Source organism: Ambystoma mexicanum, chromosome 6q, assembly GCF_040938575.1.
Source record: "Ambystoma mexicanum isolate Mex_15411 chromosome 6q, UKY_AmexF1_1, whole genome shotgun sequence".
NCBI classification, from domain to species: Eukaryota; Metazoa; Chordata; class Amphibia; order Caudata; family Ambystomatidae; genus Ambystoma; species Ambystoma mexicanum.
Genome location: NC_090937.1, coordinates 1111428821 through 1111450698, shown reverse-complemented (window position 1 = coordinate 1111450698; position 21878 = coordinate 1111428821). Strand labels below are relative to the sequence as shown.

At 45.3% G+C, this 21878-nt stretch overlaps 1 protein-coding gene across 6 annotated transcripts in view; it reads right to left on the bottom strand.

Moving 5' to 3' along the window:
- Positions 1-21878, bottom strand: part of FRYL (FRY like transcription coactivator) — a 3055992-nt gene that overhangs the window by 2223580 nt on the left and 810534 nt on the right. For all 6 annotated transcript variants that reach the window (XM_069631694.1, XM_069631695.1, XM_069631691.1 and 3 more), the window contains one exon: positions 11507-11614. In XM_069631694.1, the coding sequence (XP_069487795.1) occupies positions 11507-11614 (108 nt within the window). The remainder of the gene's footprint in view (positions 1-11506; positions 11615-21878) is intronic.

The following is a 21878-nucleotide window of genomic DNA, read 5'->3' as shown; positions in this document are numbered from 1 at the left end:
AATCAGGTGTTTCTAGTGCGGTGAATAGATGGAGCTGCCAGCGGTTGAAGGGATTGGAACCTGAAACACTTGTGTACGAGCGCAATAGAAATAAAATATCAATCAAACCTGCTGGTTGCAGCACCGTACTGTCTTCAGGACTAAGGGATCTTGGAGCACGATGGTGCAATAAAGTGGCAGGCACCTAAGGTAGTGAGAGCGTCATGGCTGAACGTTGTTTGGTTACCAGTAGTCGAATGGATCTCTGGCGTGGAGTTGATGTCCGTAAATGGGACACGTGGTCTCTGGAATGGCTAGTCTGGAATCCAGGTCAGTATGAGCGAGCTGTGTAGCTTGCTTCCGATGTTGTCTTTTGTCAAAAGACCAGATCGGAAGCAAGCTACACCGCCCGCTCAGAGCAGAATCACAGCACCTTGGTGAATACTACACAGAGATTCTTTCATACTGACCTGGATTCCAATTATAGTCACCTTAGATGTACTAACCCACCAATATATGCATAATCTGTTGTGATTTATATGCAATGTTTTTCTTTGTGCCTAGGATGGCATATGTCATGTGTTTGTCCCGTAAGAGCTAACTGATACATGCTATTTTAGCTCCACTGCCGACTAAAGCGAACTACCATAGCATCAATGACAAGGGTAGCGTTTGACTCCATCTTTTTTTTCTTTTTTGTTTTTCTGAGGTGGGAGTACAGTATTTTTTCTAATCATGTACAGAATGGAGTACAGATTTAGCAAACAGACTTCCTTGAGAAGAAGTCGAGTCCAGAGCATAATGTTTTATAAAGGTATGCATGGATGACCATGTGGCTGCTGCACAAATATCTTGTACAGGGACACCCCTTTTTAATGCTGTTGAAGTTGCCATGCCCCTGGTTGAATGAGCTCTCAGTGAATCAGGTAGTTCTTTCCCAGCCAATCTATAACATTCTGTTATAGCCAAAATTATCCATCTAGATAATGTTTGTTTAGTTTCTGCAAGTCCCAGTTTACATCCAGTGTACCCCACAAAAAGTTGATCACACTGACGTACCTTTGCCAATCTTGAAATGTAGAAACTAAGAGCTCTTCTGGGATCTAGTCTATGTAGCTACTCCTCTTTGCTTAAATGAGGAGGAGGGTAAAACGTAGGTAAAGTTATTTTCTGTGACAGATGAAAATCCGAAACAATTTTTGGCAAAAAAGATGGTTTAACTCTAAGAACTACTTTGTCTTTATAAAAGATAGTGTGAGGAGGGCCGCTAGAAAGCGCCTGCAACTCATCCTGCGGGCTGATGTCAATGCTACAAGGAGTATTGTTTTCAAAGTAAGGAGCCTTAGCAGACAAGAGTGTAAAGGCTCAAATGGAATACATGTGAGAAATGTTAGAACTAAGTTCAAATCCCACGCTGGAACCTGGAAAGGTATTGGTGGAAATACATTATTTAAACCTTTTAAGAATTGAATTATTAAAGGTATGTTGAAATAAGATTCTTCTTCTTCTGTAGAGCACTTAAAAATAGATAGCGCTGCTAAGTATCCCTTTATCGTACCAACCTGGAGCCCCAGATTAGCTAAATGTAACAGAAAAAATAAAATTGTGGGGATATTACATTGAAATGGATCCCCATTCTTTTCTCTGCACCAGTTACTGAACTTGTTCCAACGACACTGATACAGAGATTTGGACGCTGGCCTTCTGGCCGAAAGCAAAATCTCCAGCACATCATCCGGAAGATCCCAATCCTTCTATCTCAACCTCTCAGAAGCCATGCGTGAAGGTTGAGTATGTTGACCTCTGGATGGAGAACATGACCTTCCTCCCGTGAGAAAGGATCCTCTCTTCTTGGAAGACGTATTGGAGGGTAGATGGACAGGTCCAGAAGGTCCGGGTACCACATTCTCCTGGCCCAATCCGGGGCAATGAGGATCATGGTTTTACTGAACTTCCTCAACCTCCTGATTACTTAAGGGATCACAGGGACTGGAGGGAATGCATTCCGGTTGGTACTGGTTGCGAACAGATCCACTTCAGTGGTTCCCCAAAGGGCGAATCTCTTGAATGACTTCCTGAGCTATCTCACACTCGTGGGAGACTGTGCTCTGCCTGCTCAGAGCGTCCGCTGCTGTGTTTTGTTCTCCGGCTAGATAAATTGCCGAAAGAGAGATCCCTTCTTGTATTGCCCAGAACCAGAGTTGCATCGCCACTCTGCACAGCGGCAGTGACGCCACTCCTCTCTTGTTGAGGTAGTACATGGCCACTGTGTTGTCCGTCATCATCAGAACATTCTTACCCCGTACAGAGGGCAGGAAGGCTTTCATCGCTAGTCTGATTGCCCTCAACTCCAAAAGGTTGATATGTAGTTTGGACTCCGATGGAGACCAACGACTGCTGATTGTCAGATCGTTGGTATATGCTCCCCACCCCGTGAGTGAGGCATCGGTCACTACTCTCATCTCCGGCCATGGTTGCCAAAAAGATTCTCCTCTGAGGATATGATGTCTGCGAGCCCACCATTGTAGATCCTGTGCTACTTTGGCTGGAACCTGCAACAGATCTGACATTTCCCCTGAAAATTGGGACCATTGAGTTCTGAGAGCCCATTGAAGGGATCTCATTCTGGCTTCTGGCACCAGAAAAATGCAGGATGCCATCAGACCGAGCAACCTGAGAAAATTGAAGGCCGGAAGATACTGGGCATTCTGGAATTTTGTTACCATCTTCAGAATGTGGCGAGCTCTCTTCAGGAGGCGAGGTTTTGTCCGAGCAAGTATACAGGATTGCTCCGATAAACTGGAGTTTCTGTGATGGTATCATGTTTGACTTTTTTAAATTCAGAGAAAACCCTAGTTTGTGAAGGAAGTGACAAGTCTTGGACAGATGATCTTGGGCTTGCTCTGGGGAACGTGCGCTGATCATCCAATCGTCCAGATAGGGATTGACACGAATCCCCCCCCTCACCTGAGACTCGCTGCCACCACCGTCATCAACTTGGTGAAAACACTTGGGGCGGAGGTTAACCCGAATGGCAGAACTCGAAACTGATAGTGAGAATTGCCAATCACAAAACTTAGGTACTTTCTGTGCTTGAGATGGATTGGCACATGAACGTAAGCCTCCTGAAGGTCCAATGATACCAACCAATCCTGTAGTTGGAAAGCCTGAAGGATCTGAGAAAGTGTCACCATCTTGAACCTGTCCTTCCTTAGGAACTTGTTAAAGTTTCTCAAGTTCAAAATGAGTCTGTCCTCCGTCCTTCTTTGGGATGAGGAAATATGGGGAATACCAACCCTTGTTACTCTCCGCTACAGGTACATGTTCTATTGCACCTTTCTGTAGCAGGGTTAAGACTTCCTGCAACAGGAGCGTATCCAGATGTTTGACAGAGTTGTATCCCGGGGGGGGGTGATTCTGAGGTTTCTTTAGAAAAGGAAGGCAGTAACCTTGGTATACTGTTTCCAGCACCCAAGCATCTGAAGTAATGCCCCGCCATTCTTCTAGATGTGAGATTCTGCCTCCCACAGGGGTCTTGTGGGTCAAAACCTCAGATTGGTTTTGCGGCAGCTGCAGCAGCAGCTGAAGGGATAGATACTGCTGCTGGGTCAGATCTAGCACCTTTTCCTCGCCCACGAGGAAATTTTGTTTGACCTCTCTGACTGGCCTGCCCTCTTCCAATTGAGGAATAATAACGAAAAGGACAACCCCTCCAGGAAGATGAGCCTGTGTAGGGGCGTTGCTGAGGTTGTCTTATTGTGGCACAGAGATTTTGTCGCCGCTTTGGAGGTCTGCAGCTTCTCCAAACTCTCATCCGCCTAGCTGCCAAACAATCTCGAGCCATCAAAGGGCATATAAAGAAGCCTGGATTGCACATCCGGAGCAAAACCAGACTTTAACCACGCAAATCTACGTAGCACCGTGCTAGTTGCCATGGACCTACTGATACTGTCAGCTGTGTCCAAACCTGATTGAAGGCGTGGCTAGAAAGCCATCACGCTCTTCACCTTCTGGGATGTGTTCAGCTGCCGCTGACATGCAGTCCCACAGGTTATACGTGACCTTGCCAAGGTACAGGTTACATTAGTAGACTTTTCAAAGCCATACTGTCGGATGTAAAAATCTTCCTAGACCATGCGCCCACCTTTTTATCGTCCCAATCTTGGACGGTATGCAGCATTTCTTGTGGACGTGGCTGCTTGTACTACCAGACTTTCTGGAGTTGGGTGTTTGATCAGGTATTCCAGATCAGAATTGCAGGGTCTATATTTTGACCCAAATTTTTTATTTACTGCCGGTCTGACTTTATGGTGTTCCCATGCAGAATTAACCCTTCTCTGCAAGGCAATGTGAAAAGGGAGAATGAGGTCTTGTTGAGGTGTTCCTGATAGTATATCAGTCATGTCATCATCCTGACAGACATGTGAACTTCTACCCCACCCCATAAATTCCGTAACTCTATTCATGAGTTTTCTGTAACCCGCATCAGCCTGCTCTGATGGATCTGGCTTGTCAAATTCGTACTCTGGAGAAGTGTCCAGACCAATTGCTGTGTGTAGACATTTTTGTAAATCTTACATTTTTGACTGAGGATTAATTAATTCCTCTGGAACAGATCTTGTGCCAAATTTAACACCAGCAGAGGTGACTTCTTCCTCTTCTGATGATTCTCCCTCATAGATAGATGACAAGGTCCTGAAAAAAGCAATTCTACTCTCAGGTTGAAAAACCTTTTCTGGTAATGTGGGTTTTTCCCTTATTAAAGGCTTGGGCGTTGACGTAAACGTTGATGGCGCTGATGCCGTAACCGCAGCTTTCGATGTCGTTGAGGGAACCTTCGATGACCTCGATGTAATCGTCGAGGGAGTTGTGGAAACTGTCGAAGGAGCTTTCGAAGTTAGCGATCGTGAACTTGACGTAACTTCCTTCGAAGGAGTTGTCAACTCGAGAGCCTTCGAAGTCTTCGATGGCATTTATGTTGACTTCGATGGCGTATGATATTTCGACGCCATTTTGTTTCCCTCTACCTTCGATTTATGCACCGAAAGGTCTTTCACGAAGTGATTGCTAAGAGTCCCTCGATGACACCCTCGACAACTTTTTATCAGCTTTTCTTGTTTTGGACCTTCCTCCATCACGTTTTTCGTGAACAGGGGCATGGTCTTCATTAGCCTTTTTTGAGGGTGTCTGAGCCGCGTTCTCATACATTTTTAGCATGGAAACTCAAAAGGCTTCCCATTTATTCAGGGAGTCATGCTTTGATGGGCATTCTATCACCGCCTCCGAAGACGACGAGGATGATGAGGGAGATAGATGCCGTCTTTTCTTTGTCTTTTTGGATGACAAAGACGACTTTCTCCACCTACTCCTCAACCTATGTTTTTTACGATATTTTTTCCAAGACTCGGCCGAGTCTTTCCCCTTCAAATTAGACTTCGATGAACGCTCCACCATCGCCAGTTTACCTCTATGTTCTTTTAAGGCCTTATGGGTCATCGACTGGCACGAACCACAGTCTTCAATTCGGTGGTTGGAACCGAGGCAATTCTTGTGTGGATCGGTCCAAGACATTTTCTTTCCACATTTCAGACATTTTTTAAATGCCGTCTTTGGTGTGGAAGGTTTCGAAGAAGACGACATAGCTTTCTTCACAAAAGATTGAAGCGCCGTTTGAAACGAAGCGAAGCTAACGGAAAAACAGAACTGAAGCCAACGGGCGCGCTCGAGGCTCTTATACAGTGGATGACGTTGATGCTCGATGGATGCCGCTGAGGGACAGACGCCGCGGCCTCGAGAGGAGCGCCCTCTGGTGGAGAGAAGAAAATAAAATTTCCGAAGCAGCCAGCTGAAGGTAAGGATATATCTAAGATGAGGAATACGTGGGAGGACACAATCCATTCGAAAAATGTATTTCTTTGGTAGGCTTCAAGCCATCCTGCCCTCGGTATTGCTCTAGATGGTCTTCTTTCTCCACCCACTGGATAACTTGCTGCAGAGTGGTCTTCTGAATTTTAAGCGCCCGATGCAATTGTTGAATAGAAACCTTTTCCTCCCCTCTACTGAAATGTTATCTTTCCAAGTGTACCTTAAAGTAACAGTTGAACGTGAAACAGGCATCCCACATGCTAGGGAGATGGTGGTGGTTTGAATGTGTGCCCGGTGGACATACTTTTGCACCAAATCATCTGAGGTGATCGCAAACCACTGCTCTTTGTGGTATTTGACCCGGCCTCTCAGCGGGTGCTGTGCGAGAGGCTCGCCAGGAGGAAGTGAAGCCTGTTTTGAGTAACAATAGGGGCATGCTCTGACCCTCTCAAACTACTTTGGCTACATCATCTTCCGGAGGACTGCTCATATGTCAAGGGTGAAGCATGCATCGTCGATAACCAATGAGGTTTGTAGCACCTTCGTGAAGGTAATTGAAATCTACCCGAACCTCCTCTGTAGGATTGAACAAATTTATCAGTCGCGTAAGAAGCCAATAGCTCTTGCTGTGCCTGGGTCCATCTGAATACCCTTTAGGTGGTTGCGTATCTACCGCCTAAAAAGTTCCTTGCACTTACAGAATATGTCGAGGATCTGCACTCGGATCTCCGGCCTGAAGTTGGTTGCTTTCATCCAGGCGTGCCTCTGAAGCACTGTGACATGGGCCACCTGTCTGAAGCGCAAGCCTGTCGTGTCTACGGCCAAAACAGTAGGGTGATCAGATGGTTTACCCTCTAGTAGGAAGGGGTTCTAATTTCTGTGCTAATTTCCTTCAACCTTGGAGACAGACCCCAAGCTCTTTTGCTGGACTCTAGGACTTAATTTTCATCCTGGAGTGAGTGAGACCTTTTTCTCACTCTCTCATGTATTTTTGACCTGATTTGGATTCTATATTCTCTGTTTTTGAAGTCTGACAAAACTCCATAGGCATCTAAGGTTTAAATACCTTCCTCTGGGTTAACTACTGTTCCTAAGAGTAGTAAAGTGAAATTGACTTTACTTACCCTTTCTTTCTGTAGATCCAGCACGCACCATTTTATATGGGGTGCTGGGGTTTACTTAGTAGCCCCTTTTTCTACTTACTCATGAAAAAAATGTTAATGTTACCTTCACAACTTTAAATGGCTGGTGGCAGTGGTTTAATTTTCCTACCATTATGCTTTTCTACCACAGGCTGAATCCTCAGCTGCAGTATAGCACCCATGGGTGACCATAGTGTCAAAATGGCCCCTGTCCTTTTTCACCATTTCTTGTTGGTGAAGTCTTTCTTGGGTTTTACTCGGCGCACCAAACCAGGTTTAACCCTTTTGTTAGTTTTGCCTTGGAGGGGCTTCAGTGCTGAAACCCACCTTTGGCTCCAGTGTGTCTTGCAGGGCAGCAAGCGAGGGAGGGAGGTGCCTGAAACTGTCTCCTTAGTCTTCTTGGTAACCTGAATGAACCCAGTGCTGATTGGCTGGCTGTCCTTGTAGGACAGCCACCCTGCTGTGTGAGTGATAGCTGGGCTGTGCATGAATGGGAGAAACCTGCATAAAAGGCACGGCTTCTTAAACAGAAGACAGTCGACCACTGAACAAAACATCAGACAAAGGAATCGTGAATAGAAGCTTGCTGCATCCTCCTGTACCCTTGAAGTGCCCGGTGAAGCCCTGCTGCAGTGCTGAAACTGCTTTTCACAAATCAACTACAGAAGCTCCAGAGAAGACTTCTTCCCTTGGGTTATTGGCACCAACTAACCCCAACACTAACTTTGCTGGAAGACCTTTCCCAACTGGCTGCACTTCCTTGCTGCTGCTGGAACCGAGTGCCAGGGGTCGAGAAATCTGTAGTCGAGTGCATCGTCTTTAAGCAGGACCAGAGCTCTAGGAAGATCCTGAGGACCCTCCTAAAGCAGGATGACCCAAGCTCGAGTCACCTCACCAGAGTGCTGGACTCAAGGAGCCAAGAAAGTCCATCAAATTTCCACGATTCGCAGTGGTGCTATTTGCCGGCAGCTGAAACCGCGAAGTGCAGCTGAACTGAAAAGAGCCCGTAGCTGCAACCGACCTCTGAACTGCTGTGCAAGAGTCCTCTAGACGTCCTCCCTCTTGTCCCCACAACTGAGGCCCAGGAACACAGGATCTGCAAGTCTGCAACCATAAAAGAAGTGAGCTGGATCCTCTTCTAACCTAAGGTACTGTACTGACTAAGGGGTACTTAACTCTTATGTCTGTAGTTTGCATCATCTACTTTGAGACTTGCAGAAGCTGCTTTTTGCAGAGTTGATCTCAGCTCTACCTTCACAAGCCTAACGGCTTGTGGCCCAACAGTGATTTTCTACTAACTCTCAAAGACTTTGTGCAAGACTTTGTGCTATCTAAGAAGTGCCTCAGCTCCATAGACATTGTTCAATTTGACTTTGGCTCTCCTGGCTCAATACAGACTCTTCTGTCCCATTGACTTGATTCTAACTGTCCTCATAGGTGGTAACTTGTTTGAAACTGTTATTGCTGGGCAAAGTTTGTATCTGGACTTCATTGGGGGATTTTAAAAGTGCTCACATGCTTGAGAACCCGTTAACCTTTTTCCTTCCATTAACCTTCCCTTTTCACAACCTCAGAATTTTACCAAGTACAAAAGTGATATATAAATGCAAATACTGTCCTGATAATTGAAGTCACCTCAGGGTGTAGGAAGTGTGCATGAAGCATCTCTAAAGAACATCTACTTGCTTATCTTGATTCTGAGAACGTGTTCTGAAGTATATTTCTATTGTTGCACATTGCCCTTTTTAAAGAATGTTTTTTTATTTGATTTAATTGTAATACAATTTTTAAAAAATTCATCCATCAAGTTTAAATTTGTTCCCCTTTCTTTACTTCTTGTGTCTTTAAGTATTTTTAAAGTTCAGATGTTCTCAACATCTGCAATTGTCCTATCTTCAGTGCTCATTTTATGCTCCTGTACAAGTCCGATTTGTTTGAAAAATAGAGTCACCGTTACTGCCCATTCAGTTTTCTCCCCTCCCATCAGGCAAATCCACCAATCTTCGTCCTCAACTGTAGTTGAGCTACCCAGGAATTTCATTAAGTAGGTTTCTCTTGCTTCTTGGGCAGCCGTACACACCAACAGAAGGGGTCGGATTGATTCCACCTGCTGGGTTTTACAGTATCGGCACGTGTCCGAGGGGGATAGCCTTTGGAAAAAATGTGAGCACGCAGGATAATGGATGCATTAATATGGACTGCTCCGGAATAACCTCGATCACAATCGAAAACATGCCAGGGAACAAACCACAAGTTAAACCTTCGAACACAAAACAGAAAGAACTTGAGAACTTCTTTACCAGGAACCCTAAACTCTCGAACAAGTCAAAATCAAAAGCAGGACTGAGCCCTGAGAAAGCAGAAGTTACGGAATTTATGGGGTGGGGTAGAAGTTCACATGTCTGTCAGGATGATGACATGACTGATATACTATCAGGAACACCTCAACCTGAGAAAGCAGAAGCTAAGAGAGTGGTCTTAAAAAAAATGCTTATTTAAAACTGGCCGTAATTATTTTACTAGAAAACCTTAAGTGTTACTTGGATACTTGTATGTGTGGATTTCGATGCTACAGCTCTACAGCTCACATTTACCCCTCTTGAGACAAGTCTGGCTGTTCAGTCACTCTAACTTGCATAGTGCAGGCCCTATACCGATAGGTGGGTTACCCAATACCAAGAAGACAAGACTGGTGTAGTATCCCCGAGGGTTACTGCATACAATCTTGCCTAACACCCTCTGCAACTATTTTTATTTTTTTTTTTTTATTTACATTTATAAAGCGCTCACACAGCCCGCAGGCATCGAGGCGCTGTTACAGGAATAGCTTGTTTTTCTTAGTTGCGTAAGTGCGTTTTTTTTTTGTCTTAGTTACGTATTTATAACGCGCTTAAACACCAAGAGGTTTAAGCGCGGACCCGGGGATCGAACCTGTTGTTGCTTCGTGTCGTCTTGCTTCCAAGACGCGCACGCTGCCGCTGAGCTATCCTCCCGGGACCTATGGCTTTGGTTTCTTCCGGCAGGCCATCCAGTAGGTGGTCTAGGAACCATTTAATCTGCTGCCACACCTCCCGGTGGGATCATGCTATCATTGCTAGGGCATTGGATATTCTGATGGTGAGGGGCGATGATGCAGAGACAACACGTCAATCGCCTGCAGCTTCCTGCCTTCCTTACCTGGGGAGGGGTTGGAAGTCGGATTCTTCAGCTTGCATTTAGCAGCCACTGTTATGGTATCAGGAGTCCTGTATTTTTTCTCTGGTCTGGACATCATCGCTGTGGTTGAGAGGGGGGTGAGGGGGGTTTCTTCAAAACTGTCTCGCCTCTGTCCCATATGGTAATTAAGATGGGGATTGTAGCAGTGGAAAGCCTCAGTTTGTCTCCATGATCATAAAGGACTGACTTTCTTCTGTTGTCACCTGTAGGTCGAACAAGGCAACATCCTTTGCTATCCTGGAATGGAAAGAAAGAAACCTCGTCGGGAGGAGGCCCCCTCTCCTGAGGAAAATCCCTTGTTCTCTTTCAGGACCATTAACAACCTTCTATGCCTGTCCTGAAGAGTCTTCTGGGTGACGATCCAGCAGATAGAAGTCTTCATTGTGAGGATGCAAGCAGTAAATACATTTCTTGTGGGGATCCCTGAACACATTTTATCTTAGTGTGAATTAAATTTTGCAGATCTTCTGTGGCCTATATTCCTCAGCCATGGTGATGTGAGGTGTGAAAACTCTTCACAGTCCAGAGTGTAGCTGAGCAGAAAAAGCAGCCAGATTGTGCTGAAAAAGTTTAATCAATGTTTAGGTAAATGTTGCCAAAAAAGCAATGATTTTCTATGTATACAATTAGCAAAGCACAAGATTTGCAGTAAGGAATCCGAAAATGGCTTCTCTGGATTGAGTTAAGGATCCCTCCACCTAATTGGATTGGGCGAGGTGTCTGTTTCTGTGCAATGTATTGCAATGGAATATTTGTTATGTAGAGAGCTCAACTTTCCCTTGGCCAATGCCTGAGAAAGCCATCCAATTGTGTTTTCCTACATTTCAAATGGAGAAACTACAAGTTCCAGAAATTACAAGCATAAACAGTACTGGGTAGTCTTCTCCTGCATGGCCATGAGAAATTGGGAGCTCCGTTGGAATGTATAACACAAGGCAAGATGAAAGCTAAGCAGACTACACTTAACACTCATTAACGAGGGATTCAACTCAGTCTAATACAATCCTACCCAAATCGTGACCGTTCAAAGTCTACATAGAATTCTACATGGAAACCCTAAACCAGTATTCCCCAGCATGCCCGTGCAAATAGACTGTTTGAGAACCATCAGGCATGGAGTCTTCAACTGTATGTTTAACACAAACGAGATAGAACTTGTTGGCAAAAATGACTGATTTTTTTTTTAATACTTCTTTATCAGATCCTTACAACAGATTTTACACTCTGAAAAAAGCTTTTAAAACGCCTTTACTTTGCCAAGAAAGATCTTGACCGTACATAGAAAAAATGTAGATGTCTATTACCTTGCCAACAATTCAATGAGGTCAGTTCTGCTCATGCCGTCTGGAATAAGTCTTGGGATCGCAGCAATGCATGTTCGAAAAAGGTCTATCTTTGGTTTTCTCTCACCCCTGAAACGTGAACAACATCACATGAAAACAGTAACACGTGTGCTTTCTATAGCAGAGCATTTGAAGCAGATAATAAGCTTTTAAACAAAGTCTTTCCTCTTTCAGGTGTAATTATTAATTTACATGGATTCTGTTCGGCCTACATGCGTATTCTGAGCATGATTGAGCAAAGATCCGTACAGCATAGATTTATAATGGACGTCTATGGATCCAGACTTAATTGTCTAAATTACCAATTTCAAATTATTAATATAAAGTTGTAGCCAGATGACAGTCAGATTTAGGCATAGTGTAAAGGATTTCACGTGCTAAATGAGCAAATACTACATCAAAACTATCAAATATCGCCCTGTGGGTTAAAGCTGTTTTTACTAAAAAAAGCTTTGTATGCAAATTTCAAAATGCTATCTGCCAAGCCTTGTACAAAGAATATGTCTTGTGAGGGCAGTGAAGGCTTGCAGGGCTATACTAGTGAGGTGTTGGGCTGGGAAAACGACTTATCTTCAAACTAAGACCTGGTAGGTCACAAGTAAAGGAATGTCGGAAATAAATGGAAAAAAATAAATTATAATGACTCGGTTTTTTTCCAGCAAAAAACTAAAATTACTTTGTTTTTTTTCACTTTTTGTTAATAATTCAGGAAGGGGAGGAGGGGAAGACACCCTGCACCGCCTACCTCACCCCCCCCCCAATCTATTTTTTTTAATCAAATGTGCAAACATTTAGAAACAAATCGAACAAAAAAAGTGGTCATTTCTACTTTGTTATTTTCTAATTTTTTTGGTCTACAGATAGCCCCAGTAAAGGACTTGATCAGTAAATGGGGGAAATATAAATGTAGACCCTTGCTGTTTATTCAGTAGTGAAGTGGTTGAATCCCTTAACTACAGACTTCATTTGCCCCTTCTATGAAAATGGACACAAAATACTGCAGAAAATCAATGATTAGCCAGTCTGCTTTGGTGAGGGATAGGGTTAGGAAATGGTTAACAAGAGTAATCACTTATTGTTTAATGACAGTAACTTTTAGGGAAAAAGTTCAGTTTAGTGGTACATTCCTCCCACCTTACAGACCCTCAGCTCTTTTGCTGCACTTTGGGACTTTGTACTTTTATTTCAATGTGTTTTTCTGTGTTTCTTTTGGACTTTGGAGTCTGACAAACTCCATAGGCATCATCTTTACATTGTGACACGCAGCACTAAAGTGCTGTGTCACAGGGAAGTCTTACATTTCCCAAAGGCTTAAATACCTTCTCTTGGTGAAACTACTGATTCCAAGAGCAGTGAAGTGAAATTGACTTTACTTCTATTTTGTAACTTGCTAGACCCAGCACACACTATTTTACAATAGGGTGCTGGAGGGGTTACTTAGTATAACCTTTGTCTAGTTTCTCATGTGACATTTTTATGTTACCCTTTCTGCAATTAATGGTTAGTGGCAGTGGTTTACTTTTTCCTACCTTTATGTGTTTCTACCGCGAGTTGCAATTGCAGCTGCAGTAAAGCACCCATCGGTGCCCATTGTGTCAAAATGGCCCCGGTGCTTTTTTCGCCATTTCTTGTTGTAAAGGTCCTTCTTGAGATTTACTCTGCGCACCAAACCAGGTTTGGTCCCTTCGTTCGTTTTGTCTTTGGGGGGATTCACGGGTGAAGCCTGCCTCTGGCTCCAGCATGTCTGGCAAGGCAGGAAGCAAGGGAGGTGCCCGAAAACTCGCTGTGCTTAGTCTCCTTGGTTACAGGAATGCACCCAAAGGCGATTGGCTAGGAGGACAGCCACCCTGCTGTGTGATTGACAGCTAGGCTGCAAATGAATGGGAAAAACCTGCATAAAAAGGGGAGGCTTTGTGCTTGGAAGGTAGAGTCGACTACTGGACGAAGGAATCTGATGAAGAGCTTGAAAGAGACGACTGCTGCAACTCCTGGACCATTTTGGTTTGCCCGGTGAAGCCCTGCTGCAGTGCTGAAGCTCCAAATTCACCTAGACTAGAGAACACCTGCAAAGGACGACTTCTCCCCTTGGAGTGCTATTTGCGAGGGTCGCGAGAAGCTGAAACCGCAAAGTGCTGCTGATCTGAAGTTTGCCAATTGCTGCCACAGACCTTTAATTCGTAGTGCAGGAGTCCCCAGACGTCCTCCCTCTTGTCCTCACGACTGAAACCCAGGAACAACAGGATCTGCAGACCTACACAGGAACAGAAGCCAGCTGGAACCAATTTCTTCTAACCAAAGGTACTGTAAAACTAAGAGGACTTACCTCTTGTTGTGTAGCCTTGCTAGTTCTCAGTTGAAACTTGTCTTGCTTGCTTATGCAGAGTTGCTTGCATCTTTGCCCCTCAGAAGCCCCCCCAGCTTGTGGCCCTGCAGTGATTTCATTTTAATACAAAGACTTCTAAAACAGTGTGCAAGACTTTTTACCGACCTGCAAGAAGTGCTCCAGCTCACCTAGACCTTTGCTCAACTAAAATTAGCAGCCCTGGCTCACTGAGAGACTCTTCTTACCTCAGACTTTGTGCTTTGCCTTTCCCCCAAGAAAGGGTTAATTTACTTTGCATTGGAGGGTTCAAAAAGTACTTACCTGCTTAAGAATATTTGTTAACCATTGTTTTATTCCCTCATCTTCTCCTTTTTACACTAATCTCAGTATTGCTCTAAATGTACCAGTGATATATTAATGTCCATAGTGTCCTAGTTATTTACGTCACCTCAGGGTGTAGGAAGAATCTGTGTGCCATGCCAAATGGGTGTTTACTGATTTAAAGAAACAGAGTATGTATTTTGAAATATATTTGTGTGTTACATATATATTGCTCCCTTCTAAATGGGGCTTATAAAACTAACTTAAATTAATTAGTGTTTAAATAACAAACCTGGAGTGTGTTTATTTGGCTACTTGTCGCTGTGAATCGGTGTGTAATAACCCTACAGCTCACAGTGACCCCGCTTGAGACAAGCCTGGCTGCTCAGTAACTCTACCAACTTGTGTAGTACATGCTTATACCAAAGGTTGGATTAGCTATTGCCAAGAGGTCGAGGCTGGTGCAGTCTCAGAAAGGGTACTGCATACAAATGTGCCTAATACTAACGATGTTCTATTACATTAGGAAGACATACATTACTCACCATGGTTGTATTTTGGATGATTGTATCTGCTTAGATTCACATGCTGTGCATATAGTCCAACTTCTAGTGGTAATCGCGGAGTATTGCATCTTTTATCGAAGATCGAAAGGGACATCAACATGGCAGTGACTAACACTATCCGTGACGTGTAGTGTGCCCAAAATCCCTCACGCTTCGAGGTCCCACCGGTTGTTTTTTCCTGCCATGAGGGAGCCTTCTAGTTTGCGTGAGCCAGTACAGAAGAAAGGTTTAAGAAGTCTATGTTACATCTACTCCAAGAGGGGAGGAAGGGTGGGCGCTTGTGAATCTAAGCAGATACAATCATCAGAAATATAATTACAGTGAGTAATTTATGTCTTTCTGATGCTTGTGGATCTGCTTAGAATCACATGCTGTGCAAAGACTAGCAAGCAGTACCCAGAGATGGTGGTGGGGTGTGTGAAAGAACAGTAGCAAAGAGATGTCTTAGCACCGCTCGTCCCACCTGAGAACTAGACTTGAGTGTGTATCTAGGCAGTAGTGTTGTGTAAAAGTGTGTACAGAACTCCAGGTTGCCGTTTTGCAAATGGAATCTAGAGGGACATTAGCAATGAATGCTATGGTAGCCCCTGTGCCCCGAGTCAAGTGAGCTCTAGGCATGAAGGGTAGTTCTCTCTTTGCAAGAGAAACACAGTGTGATGCAGTTTATTATCCACTTGGAAATATCCGACTGACAGGCAGGGTCCCCTTCTCTACAAACCGCCACTGAAACAAAGAACTGGTTCATTTTCTTTAGTGGATTTGTCTTTTTCAGAGAGAAAATTACTGCTATCCTCACATCCAGTGTGTGGAGGCTCCTTTCTGCCACGTTAGTGGGGTTCTGGAAAAAGGTGGGTAGTTCTATGGACTGGTTTACATGGAACTTTGACATAAATTTGGGCACAAAGCATGGGGAAGGCAGTCTTGTAGGCGAGTGCTTTCAGGCTAGCCTCGTGCAACTGATCTTGACTTTAATTTATTTATATAGTGCAGCAATGGACCCTGAGGCATGAAGGCGCTCGACAAACACAAAAAAAGACAAACAAGCAGCGACAGATGCCTAGAGGTCGAGGGGAGACGTCACAGTGTCACTGAAAGTTATGCGAACACCCCCCCCTTTTTTTTAAAGGCTCAAGATTGGTTTCAAGTGTGAGGTGCAGAAGAAGAAGGCCATTCCAGGCCGACTGTGCTGCCACCGAGAATGCCCCCCCCTCTCAGTCTTCTTTGATCTACATCTAGGGATAGTTAGTAATTTGAAGTTTGATCCAAGGCCTCTACTAGCGGTCTTGTTAGTAATGAGATCACTCCGGTAACGTGGCATAATGCCCAATGTGCATTTGAAGGTGATCAGTAGGAGGCGGAAACAAATATGTACCACACCAGACAGCCAGTGTAGAGGTCTTCCAGCTTCCGAAACATGATCACGTCTAGAGAGGCCCATTACCAACTCACAGCCCCGTTCTGATCACTTGTAGTCAGCAAATCTCTGCTTTACTGATACTAGTTGGGAGACTGCAACAATAATACAATTTAGCACCTCCAAATGCTCTGGCTAAGAACTCGGCATTGGCCTGTGTGATGAAAGGGCGCAAGTGAGCAAAGAGCTTCAAATAGTATGCTGCTACGGAGAGCAGAAGCCCCCCCCCCCCCACGTGGGTTCTCATGGTAAGGGACTGATCGAAAGTAACCCCAAGGGATTTAACTTTCTTTAGTGTGGGAATATTCACGTCACCCAGTAGAAAGCCCTCGTAGGCCGGTCCCAGCTTGCATAAGGTGCACAGTGAACCCATGATCAATAGCTCGGTTTTGGACCTATTAAGTGCCAAGCCATTCAAGACCATCCAGTGTTCTATACTTGCATAGGCTTTGTTCAGGTTGGCTTTGTCTTGGTCATGGGAGCCTGACAGCGGAATGATACACTGAGTATCGTGAAGAGAAATTTGTGAACCATATCCCTTCCTGCGTCAGGATGGCAAAGAAGGGGGCTGTAAAGATGTTGTATAAACATGGGGAGAGACTGGCCTCCTGTGGGACACCAAATTCAATGGGAATAGGGACTGCCTTTGCTGTCTCGGAACAGACTCTGCTAACCCTGTTGTTGAGGAACAATGCAACCCAGAGTGACGCAGCTGGGGAAAAGTAGGCCACTTCAAGTCTGGACACCATCAGCAGATGGTCTAACAGGTTGAAAGCGGCATAGAGGTTGAGAAGCATAAGCATTGAAGAGAGGCCTTTGTCAGTACGATCAAAGATAAAGGTCCCATTAGTCTGGTATAAACAACATTCAGACCCATCCGTATAAAGTCTCTTTATCCCCTCCATAAAGGCTTTAAACACAGGTATTTTCCACCACAAAACCTTGCTTTGGGACGTGGTGTATGCTAAAAGAGAGGCTAAGTGGACCTTTAGACAAGCGAAAAGCAGTCCTGAATCTAACAGTTAGGTACAGGACAATATTTATGGGAGAGCAATCAATAGGGTTGATGCCCTTGGAATTCCACCAGGTAACAAAGCGCTTCCACTTACTGGAGTAGCAGTGTCTAAGGGTAGGTTTATGTGCCTCTCTGAGAAGGTCCATGCATCTCTGAGGGAGTTGAAGGTGCCCAAACTCTATGACTTCAGGAGCCAGGCTGCTAAATTGAGTGTTTGGGGGCATGGATATAGTGTCCCTCCCTGATCCTGGCACAGCATGTTGTACGGGCATCGCAGCTTTCTGGGAGGTGAGATTTACTCTGCCATGAAGTGGGAGAAACAAGGCTAGCAGGCCCACATCTGGACCACCAGGATCATTGTGGCTGGTTCCTGGTGATTCTGTTGAGGAGCGCAATCGGTTGGGGGGAGGGGTAGGGGGGGGGAGGATAGGCAAATCTCCCAGACCATGTTATCCAGAGACTGTTCCCTTTGGAGCGGTTCTGTGGGTATCTGGAGGCGTAGTGTGGGCATTGGGCGTTTTTCAGAGTGGCAAATAGGTCAATCTCTGGGAAGCCGCATTCTGCAAAGACGTTGAGTAAAAGGTCCTCTTGTAGCTGCCACTCGTTCTCTACGGATAGGGGGAAGTCTCTGCTGAATACGTCTGCCAGAAGATTGAGTTACCCTGGAAAATATTGTGAAAGGAGCAATATGTGTTTGAGTGCATCTTTCCAGATGTTCTGTGACAGTCTGGATAACCCTAGAGAGTGAGGGCCCCCTTGTTTGTACAAGTAGTAAATGTCTGCGGTACTGTCCGTGAGGACTAGTACACTCTTCCCCTGGAGGAGTGTCTGGAAAGCCTTTGGGTCCTTCAACACTGCTAGCAGTTCAAACAGGTTAATGTGATTGGACACTACTGCTGGAGACCACACCCCGTGCGCTGGCTGTTGAAGGAGGTGAGGGCCCCCCCCTTACCCATACCAAGATGCATCTGTGGTAAGAGTGGCCTTTACTGCAGGGTGGTGAGGCTTTTTCCCTGCAGAAGGTTCTCCCTTTAACACAACTGCAAAGACTGAACAAGGGCTGCCGAGACAACCACTAGATTGTCCCACTAGCCGCTTGCCTGACACCATTGGCTCGAAAGCCACTCTTGAATGGGGCGCATGCGCATGAGGAGCGTGAGGAACCAGGAAGATGCAGGAAGCCATCATACCCAGCAGTCGCATGGCTTTGCATAGGATCACCTGGTAACTGGCTACATAGTGAGGGATCTGGAACAGCATGTTTTAGACCCTCTCGTTGGTGGGGAAGACGAGTTTGTCTTCTGTCAAAATTAAAGCCGCCAGAAACTCTTTGACCTGGGTGGGGGGCTGGCTGGATTTCTTTTCGTTGATAGAGAATCCTAGGTTGAAGAGGATATCTACCGTCTTCTGGGTATTTGTCTGACATGTTCCGTACAAGTCCCCGGTTATGAGCCAGTCATCAAGGTAGGGATAGACTGGAATGGACTGCCTGCACAGGTGAGCCACCACTACAGACAGTACCTTTGTGAATACCGTTGGGACTGAGGCAATGCCGAAGGGGAAAGCCATGAACTGATAGTGGGTGCCCTCTATCATGAACCTGACGTACTCTGTGCGCTGGCAACATTGAAATATGAAAGTATGCATCTTTCATGTCCAATGTGGCCATGTAATCCACCTGCTGCAGCAGTGGGATTCCCTCCTGAAGGTTTGTCATCCTGAAACTTTGAGGTATGACATACTTGTTTGCAAATCTAAAACAGAGCGCATGGTGAGATCATTTCTGGGTACAAGGAGGTACACTGAATAAATACCCTTGTTTACCTGTAGAATAGGGTGGACGACTTCCTTGGTGGCCTTTTCCAGCAGGATGTGAACTTCTTCCAGCAGGATGCGGAGGTGTTCTGTCTGCTTCTTGGTGAGAGGTAGCCGGAGAAACTTGATACAATACCTGTGGGCAACAGTCTTCAATACCCACTGATCTGAAGTGATCCCTTCCCAGGCGTGAATGCATTTAGACAGCTGACCCCCCCAGACCGGTTACGCGTGGGAGGGGACCCGTACCTGCGAGTCACTTGAAGGCATAGGCCGGGTAGCCTCTAGGAGCAGAGTTTCTACTTCTACCTTTGCCCATAATAGAGCCGCTTTGCTGGTACTGGACGTTGCCAGAGGGGCCCTGACCCTGGGCAAGGGTGCGTCCAGCGGTTTCAGGCAAGTCCAGAGTGTTGTTCAGGATGGTTACTAGTCTGCCTTCAGCCACGACCGCCAGCAGGCATGATCCGGTAGGCTCTGCAACTTCCCGAAGGCCATCCTGTACTAGGCCCCACTGAAAATCACTGTAGCTCGAAAGGAGCATGGTGTTTTGGCAATCTTCATAGAGTAGGCTGCAGAGGCGGTGACGCGCTTACCAAGGGCGTACCGTTTTTTGCAATCTTTGTTTAGAGGGGATTCTGCTGAAGACAGTGGTACCCCTGTTCGTTTGAGAGTGGTTAATATGACCAGGGAGTCCGGTGTGGCGTGACCCCTGATGTAGAGGGGATCAGAGGGGGCCCGGGCGAAACCTTTTCCACACTGGGATTTACTGCCCGAGTAAGCGAAGGGGAAAGTAAGGAAGGAGCCAGGCGTTTTAACACAATTTAATAAGGGAATGACTTGGCTAACCAGAGTCTTTTCTTTGAGGATATCGTCCACGAAGTCGGAGTCAGGGGCGGCTTCATGCGTAGCAATTAAAAAATGGTTGGTTGCTCTTTTTAAGAGGGAGTTGACCAGCATTTGGTTGTCCACCTACGAAGAGTATCTGCGGAGGAGTAGTAGGGGGATTCAGACAGATGTCTGGGTCAGTGGCATGTGGTGGTGTGTGCCACAAGCTCAGGTCCTCCGCCTGATTCCAGTCTGGGTTGCGATAGACTGGGTCTTGGTCATAAAGGTTAAAAAAAACCTTCGCAAGAAACATCCTGAGCTGGTTCCTCTGGATCGCCCCCAAAGGTATTATGGTGGTGTTCTTGTGGTTCCTCCAAAGAGGGAAACTGGGCACCAGGTGAAGGAGGTTTCCAAAATTGAGAGCATGTCTTTTCAAGGCCCCGTCATACTGATCTGCAAATTCGATATACTCCGCCATCTTAGCCATACACTCTTCAAACCTTTCCCTAGTAGTGCATTCTGAGGAAGCTGAAGGGTCAGGAGGAGGGCCGTGCTGCCTAGGAGGGGGTGAACCCTTATTTAAGGCCTCAGAAAGAGGCTGGGGTCCTCAGAATAGTCCCTACAGTGAGACGGAGTCTTTCTGGAGTCCCCAGCTGCCTAAAAGATAACCGAAAGCTCCTCGTGAAGCTTCAGAAACCGTATTGATGGCATAGAGGGTTTCACCATGCCTGTAGGCACTTCCGCGATTAGTGACACCACAGAGTCCTTCGGCATTCGAGCACCTTTGGATCAGCACCTTTGGACAGCAGGTTGACGGTAGTGTGAGTTTTCAGAGAACCACCCCGCAATGGGTGTCTTTTCAAGGAAATTTGCTGTTACAAGACGGGCAGAATTTAAAAAGAATCCTCTCCATAGCAGAGGTTAACGGCAGCCAGACCCAGAAGAGAAAGAGAGGGATGAAAGAAATGCATTTTCAGAGAGAAGAAAACAAACAGGGTCCCACTCTCCCTGTTGTAAAGGCCAGGTCAGAGGGCCAAGGCCACGCAGTCAACAGTCGCCGAGCAGTCATAGATGTAGTCGCCAGTGGCAGGCAACCCACGATGCAGCCGTCGAGATGGTGGTCAAAATTGTCTGAACCACCTTAGGCCATGGAAACATACAGCAATATAAACTCTTACAAGCTCCGCATACGCGACCAAATAGGTTAGCGGAAAAAACAATCTGGTGGGACCGCGACACGCAAGGGATTTTGGGTACACTACACGTCAAGTTAGGGATAGTGTTACAGTCATGCCCATGTTCGTCGTCCCTTTCAATGTTTGAAAAAAAGATGCAATAATCTGCATTTACCACTAGATGTCGGACTATATGCACAGCATGTGATTCGAAGCAGAGCCACAAGCATCAGAAATGCTAAATTATTATGCTAGCTTTGAACACTGGAGTAGTATTGCATTAGTGATTAATTTGATTTTTTTCTGTAGGGATTTTTTCTGTTATTAGATCATTTTTAAACTCTTTATTGTGTTCTTTTCAAAGGCATCTGCATTTGCTATGACAATTGTACGGTCTTGCAAATTTCCAAAAGGAAAAAAGATAAGTGACAGTTTATTGTAGACAATATATATATTGAACGACTTTTCTCAAAATTGTAATGTCTTTAGCCATCACTTGCAGAGTTGTTAGATAGCCCAACAACAGCACCTTTCTCCAATTCTAGCTTTAATTCAGCACTTTGCATGCCCATATATACAGTGTGAAAAGAACAACTCAAAGCACACAAAGGATAAATGTGCTCATGACCACATGGCGACAAATGCAACTACAGATTATTGTTCTTTAGCAATACATGATTTACAATGGAACTACAGTTATCAGTTGCAAGAATTAAAATTTCAAAATAACAGCCAAGGAAATGCCATCCCATTTAGCCTTCCAATTTCTCCACTGCATTTGACTGAATGGACAATGGTATTTTGTTGAACCATCTAAAACAAATGACTGGAGTGCTGATAGATACTAGGAGGTGGCATCAATCTACAGGAGTTGTTTAA